Raw genomic sequence first — 7,376 nt, 5'->3', positions numbered from 1 at the left:
GGTTTCTCTGCAGAGGGTGCATTGCATCTAAGGAGACCCCGTTCAGTCATCGCTGTCCCGGTTTGGGTCCCGCAGAAGCCCCCCCCCCCAACACACGCTCCCCTATGCACACATGCGCCTGGGATTCTGCATTGCAAGTAACTAAAGCTGGCTGGTTTTAAATCACATCTTGCAATGCAGAATGAGCAAGGGTCGGATTAAGAGAGTTGGAAGGGACCTTGGAGGTTATCTAGTCCAACCCCCACCCCCACCCCGTCCAAGCAGGAGACCCTACCTACACCATTTCTGACAGATGCCAGTCCAATCTTTTCTTGAAAGCTTCGGGTGATGAAGCTCCCACAGCTTCTGAAGGCAATTTGTTGAAGATAAACCTCCAAGTGCTTCAATGACCCTCTAAAATTTAGAATACACAGTAAATCCTTCCATTCCTCACTATCCTGTCTGAGCTGAAGAAGCCTCTGGATGAGAAGCGAAGCATCTTCAAAAGAAAAAAACAGTCTGACTGTTTGGTCAACTGGGGAGTTGGGGAGAACCCCGTACAGAAATCAAAAAGCAGCATTTTTTTAAACCAAAGGTGCTTATTTCAGGTGGTAACTGGACTTCCTTGTTTTTTTGTTTTAAAGAAGTTTCGCTTCTCATCCAAGAAGCTTCTTCAGCTCTGACTTCTTGGATGAGAAGTGAAATGTCTTCAAAAGAAAAAACAAGAAAGTCCAGTTGCCTCCTGAAAAAAGCACCTTTGGGACAACCGTGATCTGGATGACGGAGAATCTCTACACACTTTTAGCTATACAATTTGGGATGGACACCATTGGAATGGAGTGGGAGGAGGAATGGATTTCTAGAGGAAAAATTGCAGACTACAGGAACCATTTGTACCACTCAGGTGACCCTGAGGACACAGGTAAACTTCCAAGTGGCCTCAACAACTCCCTAAAAGGATGCAAAGGACCAGCTGTCTGCAAGGAGTATCAATCCTTCCCTTCCCCACCATCCAGTCAGAGCTGAAGAAGCTTCTTGGAGAAGAAAAATACCTTCAAAAGGAAAAACAAGAAAGTCCAGTTGCCTCCTGAAAAAGCACCTTTGGGACAACCGTGACCTGGATGATGGAGAATCTCTACAGACTCAGAATCTGGATGATTTGAAAACCTCAGTGGATACGAATGAAAAGCAACTTTTGTGGTTAAGCTTGGTGGTTCTGCCACAAATCGATGCATCTTTGCAACTCTGGATGGGTTGCATTAAGAAAGGTTTCTAAGCCAGATGTGGGGGCCTGTGAAATATTCAGATTGACAGCAGGCAAAAATGCCAGTTGCCTGGAATGAAGAGGCAGGAATGCAGGAATGAGATTTAGGAGTGGAGTTCATGTCATCAGCCATGTTAATCCCAGCACTTAAAAAAAAAAAAAAACAGCATTTAAAAAAATAATAAATCACATTATGACCTTGTTCCAGCCAAGCGATTCATAATGTGGCTCATAATGTGGCTGTTTGCGTTGGGCTTTCTTATTAAGTTATAATTAAAGTGAGAAGTGCATTGCCGGAAGTGTGAATCCGGCTGGTATATGCAAATCAGGTCCTTAGTTAAAGAATGTCTGAGCATATAACATTATTGGGTGAATGGCCACGATCTATAGGTAATTATCCATGCCTGCATCTCTTTAATTTTATTTGCCCCGGCTTCCCTCTTTACCTGCTTTCTCTTGCGGGTGGCTCTTGAAATAAAACTGACTGCATCTAATCAAAAGCTTGATGATGATTTGTGTTGTAATTATGTTGGTCTTTAGGATGCCAAAGCAGGGGTTATGCTGGAAGAGTTATGGACGCTTTGTGAAGCTGATTAGCAGCTCCATTAGTGCTTCTTAAACATATGCCCAATATGGTAGAATGGTTTTAAAATCTTCCATAGCAGACTGGATCCTCTTCTTCTACAGATAGAATAGATGGTCAGCATTCGTTCAAGTTGAGTTTCATCTCTCTCTCTCTCCTATCTATCTATCTATCTATCTATCTATCTATCTATCTATCTATCTATCTATCTATCTATCTATCATCTATCTATCATCTATCTATCATCTATCTATCTATCTATCTATCTATCTATCTATCTATCTATCTATCTATCTATCTATCTATCTATCTATCTATCTATCTACGATCTATGTCTGTCTGTCTGTCTGTCATCCATCCATCCATCCATCCTTCCTTCCCACCCCCTCCTCTCTCTCTCCCTTAAAAAAAACAGTTTTTACAAAACAAATAACCGAAAACATTCCGTGAGTGCAATTTTTTCCCTGGCAGTTTATTATGGTATGAAGGAAAAAACAGTTTGGTGCGTCTGACATGAATGTTAATTTTACAAATGGAGGAGGAGGTTGTGGCTATTAAAATATGGTTACACAAAGTAGGAACATATTTTTTTTTTGAAGAAGTGTACAGTACAATGGATTTCTTTGATAAACAGACTCTTTAAATATACATGACAGAAAAAACATCCAAAGTTAAGTTATGTTGTGTTTTTAATCGACATCTTTATCCCGGGGAATTGGGGCGGGAGAGGGGGGGGAAATCCGTATATTTAAAACAGAATACAAAATAATAACAATAATAATTTGGAGCCAAGAATTTGTATGCTACAAATATACATGATTGACGTGGGCAAACGAGATAGACAATTGTTTTCAGAGCTGGGCATCCTGGCATAGATAATTTTGCAAAGCTAGCCGTGGCATTCTAACACCAATGCTTGATTCCTCCAGGGGCAGCTTTGCATTGCCACATCGCCATGTCTTGGTTGTTGGGAGACCTTGACGTACGACCGTTCACTTAGCGACCATTCAAAGTTACGACTGATCCAAAAACAGGGTGAATAGGATTCAAAGCTCCCCCCGCAGTCACATGACTGATCTGGTGCTCAGCAGCGTAGCCACAATTACGGCTTATTAAAAGGGCCCCACAGTCACATTTGATGACGGTTTGCCTGAAAACAGGCACTTTTAACGTCTGGTTTTTCAGCAAAACCAGGCCAATTAGGAAACACCGGTTGGCTTAAAGGTCGCGTCGCCCGCTTAGTGACGGCGGCAGCTACTTTGCGACATTTTTCTTAACGCCTGCCGCAAATTAAGGCTTGCAAAGATGGTTTTACGGCCATCACACCATTGTCACAGGCAGATGGCAGTCGTCTGCCGAGGACCACCTGTAGTATCATCGGGGGGGCGGTCGCCGATTGAACGTTTGGGGAAGGAAGTAGCTACTCTCAGCTCTGCACCTTGCTTGGATCTCATCCGTGGGGTTCGTTCACCCCTGCGGAGGCATCACTCGGAAAGACTGCCCCCAACCCCCCCGGATATTTCAATGGCTTCTTTTCTTCAGGAATTTTTTAAAAAACCGGAGCAATTAAAAGGGGAAACTACGAAGCACCGGTGTCTTTAGTTAGAGGTAGCACAACACAGGAATTGTTAGAAAATTAAAAGAAAAAGTGTGTACTAAGCCTATGTCCACAGGAGGCATACAAATAACAGAAAGAGAAAGAGGGCTAGAAGAAAGGAAAGAACGGGACAACCTCAGAAAATTGCTTTTGGGGAAATTGATTTTACTTTCTTTTTTTTACAATTTCCAGGACTTTGGAGGAATTAGGTTTTTAAGGAGAATGTTCACAACGGGTTGTTGTTTTTTTACACAGAGACTACATCAGATTCAAAGGATTGGCTTTCCAATGCACGTAACACCCCCCCCCCAAATTTTGCCTGTCCCCCCCTTAAGATCGTATCGTGAGAAGATACTCACTGCGTGAAGAACCCCCCCCCCCGATGGGGAAACCCCCCCCCCCAACGTTTTCCCATTTCGTGTAGGAGTTTGTCCCATGGACGTATCTTGTGAAGCTGTTTTGGCGGCCAATGAAAAATGGGGGTTTATCCAATTTGCACTAGGAGAAAGAGGGAAGTAAGAATTGCTGCGAATTTTTCTTTCGGTTTATTCTGTTTTCCAGGGCACCGCTCATTCATACGTTATGTCAAAAACATAAAACATTTGATGCTGTAATACACAGTATTACTGGAACTAACAATAATATTTGCATATTTAGAACAAAGTGTAATTCCTATAATATAAGAAAAAAAAAAGTAGGTCTATAAGGTATTTACAGCGTCCAGCAAAGAAGTATAAATACTTCCATATTTAATGTTTAGGAAAACATAATTTACAAAATATTCAGATATGTACACAGCTGCTTGGAAAAAAAAACCAAAAAGAATAGAAAAGAAAAAAAAACACGGCCGAGGGCAGTTAAGCAAAGTGGACGTCATTTTTTTTCTTTCAATTCGGGAAAAAAAAAAGAGATTTAAAATATGTTTTTGTCATTGCTTAAGATTCCGTTCCAGATCCTGCAAAATTATTTACACTTCCTTCCGTTCCTCTCGAGAGTCAGACATGCCCAGCGCTCTGAATGTGTTGTCCCAAAATATCATCTATCAGTGTCAAATTATTTAGCCAGTCCTCATCCGAGCCGCCGCTGTTCTTCATCAGACAGTCGATCAAGTCAGCTTCGCTGCACGACCCGGGCAACATGGCGTTGCTCTGTTGCGGTACAAAGTCGTATTGTGGCGACAACTCCAAAGGAGCGTTCATTCTGTTGAAGGTCATGGAGGACTGCCCAGCTGAGCCTGGATAACTGGGTGGCCCAACAGCTGGACCGGCGTTGAGTTGGTTGAACCCCGAGACCCCTTGGGGCATGGATTTCATAACATTCATGGCAGATGGCAAGGGTCCTCTGGTCAAACCATGTCTCAGGTTCTGGTTATTTGGAGGGACTAAGCTTTGGTTAGAAGGTCCAAGGTTCATTTTCTGCATCTGCCTGGCCTGCATCCCGGGGACAATCTGGTTGGGGGGAGGCCCGGCTTGGTGAGAAAAGGGTTGGCTGGGGATGCTTGACCTGATGCTCTGTTTGGAGAAGACGGGGTTGTTCGGGAACTGGTGCATGGCGGCCTCCATCGGATTTTGGCTGGGCATTCTGGGGACGACGGTCGGTGTCCACATCGGCGCCGAAGAATTGGAGTAGATGGCGGGCATTCTGGCCATGGCGGGTTGCCTCAAGTGCTGCTGGGCGGAAGAATGGTTGACCAAAGCCCCAGCTGGGAAGTTGGGCGCAGCCATCCCTGGCCGGGCTGCGGGATGGCTGTGAACGGTTTGACACCCCGACGTCATGGCCAGCGAGTTTTGGCTTCCTCGGAGCGGGAGGTTGAAATCGGTATTTGGGGGGAAGATGGTGGGTTGCTTGTTATGGGGGATCATCACCATTGCTCCGCTGTTCTGGTTCACGGCGGCGGCGGGGCCAAGGCCGGGGCCCATGGTGCTCTGGAGCATCCCTTGGGTGGAGGGCATCATGCGGTGGGTGGAGCCAGGGGATTGCATGCTCTGGCTGCAGTCGGTCGGCAGGGACTGCGAAACTGCTGGGAAGAAACGAGCAAGACCTTGAGTGAGTAAGTGAGCAGGAGGCCTTCAAATTTCTTATGATCATCTCTTTTATTCATTAAGCACGAGACTCAGTCAACTGAACATTTAAAAATGTATCACATGGAATATTCCAAATTATTTCAAATGGAATAATAATAATATAAGAATGGCAAAGAAAAAGAATAATTATGTGAATGTATATCTATAACTGTATGTAAGAGAATAAATGACAGTAAAAATATAAAGCATAATATAGGTAAACAATATTTTGTTATAAATAGCTAAGTATAAATGAATATAGAATAGTACATAAAAATGGATAACGAATAAGGGGACCATGAACGCAAGATAGAAATGTATAGTAGGGAAAACACTAACTGCAAAGAAACTGATACGGAACTGCGGTATGATATACGATGGAACTTATTGTTCCTATGTTGTTTTTAAGTTACGTGTTTGTTTTTATTGATGTGCTTATGTGTTTAAAAATAAAAAAAATTATCATCGAAAATAAATGCATCACAAATATCATTGACTAACCAATAAAGAATTGTCTTCCCTTTTCTTCTCTTTCTATATTTCTTTGCTATTGTATTGTATTTCTCTATTTCTCTCTTCTATTTCTATATTTCTCTTCTATTGAATTTCTATATTCTATATTTTATATTCCATAGTCTATTCCTATATTTTTCCTGTTCCTATATTTCTATGGTCCATGATAGAAAGTGTCCTCACGTACTCCATGACAGTAGAGTACACGGGTTTAACAGCTGTGGACAGGAATGCCCTGCAGAGAGGGGTCAATTAGGCACAAGGAACCCCTGGCTGCCCTCTTAATACCACTGGGTCACATCGGCAGGTCTCGCTGCTTTAGTGGAGTAAGGAAGAGACTCGGAGATGATTCACACGCTGCTCAATGTCTCTTTGCACTTCTGCCATCGGGCGGAAGACATCGAAGCAGAGCCAGCCGGACAAATCGGTTTAAAAATAGTTTCTATCCTTGGGCTGTCAGACTCTTAAACACAACCACAGTCACTCCACACACACGCATGGAAACGTTTGCTGGTTTTCCTTTTTCTTTCTTTTTCCTAATTCCTTGCATGGGCATTTATGTTGCTTGTGTTTTTCGCCATGGATTGCACCAGTGAGGCTAAAGCCAATTCAATTGTATACATGATGTACAGTGACAATAAAGGCGCTACTCTACTTGCAGAGTAAACTTACATGGTTCCACCACAAAACCGCGTTCGACTAAAGGGCGCTCGACGAAACCGCGTAGCTGACGTCATCACAGCGCGACAACAGCGTGGAGAAAAAAGCACGTTGTAAACGCTAAACCTAAAATTAACCCCCTAAACCTAATCCTAATCCTAAACCTAACCCTAAACCTAACCGTAACCTAATCCTAACCCTAAACCTAACCCTAAACCTAACCCTTACCTTAACTTGAATCGGCTTGCTTTCAAAGCGCTATTTAAAGCGCCCTTCTTTCTCCGCGCTCGCTGTCGCCCTGTTGATGATGTCAGCGACGCAGTTTAATCGGGCGCGCTTTAGTCGAGCGCGGTTTTGTCGTGCCACAAACTTACATAACAATTTCCTTTTTCCTTTTTTTTTTTTTAAAAAAAGAACACATTGTGGTTGAATATTCCTTCTTACCGGGAAACTGGCTCATCTGCTGTCCCACAAAGGGACTCCTTTGCTCAGCTGCCACTCCCATCATGCCCAGCCTTTGCTTTTCCTAGGAGGAGGAACAAAAACAACAACAAAAAAAGTTGAGTCCCCCCACTGGGTGCAATGCAAATGCAGATTAAAAAAATTGCTTCCACTTGCCAGCTATGGATTCACCAACTTTCCCTGGAAATATTTCTTTCTTTATAAACACCCGCCTTCTTCTACACTGGCAGGGCGGGATTGAAAAATGTTAGCAAC

The 7,376-nt window shown here is 43.3% G+C and overlaps 1 protein-coding gene across 3 annotated transcripts in view; it reads right to left on the bottom strand.

The window, feature by feature from the left end:
* Positions 1–4,290: 4,290 nt before the first annotated feature.
* The window catches only part of MAMLD1 (mastermind like domain containing 1), a 35,974-nt gene continuing 32,888 nt past the window's right edge, over positions 4,291–7,376 (bottom strand). For 2 of the 3 annotated variants that reach the window (XM_087727058.1, XM_087727060.1), the window contains exons 3-4: positions 7,104–7,185; positions 4,291–5,443 (exon numbers count right to left, since the gene is read on the bottom strand). In XM_087727058.1, the coding sequence (XP_087583184.1) occupies positions 4,419–5,443; positions 7,104–7,185 (1,107 nt within the window). In that variant the 3' untranslated portion in view covers positions 4,291–4,418. The remainder of the gene's footprint in view (positions 5,444–7,103; positions 7,186–7,376) is intronic. The other variant, XM_087727059.1, reaches the window with a different exon arrangement.

Source organism: Thamnophis sirtalis, unplaced genomic scaffold, assembly GCF_051295495.1.
Source record: "Thamnophis sirtalis isolate CommonGarterSnake01/CBP01778 unplaced genomic scaffold, rThaSir2_p1.2 scaffold_13, whole genome shotgun sequence".
Classification (NCBI taxonomy): Eukaryota; Metazoa; Chordata; class Lepidosauria; order Squamata; family Natricidae; genus Thamnophis; species Thamnophis sirtalis.
The sequence above is the reverse complement of the archived record's forward strand: the minus strand, read 5'-3'. Positions and strand labels throughout refer to the sequence as shown.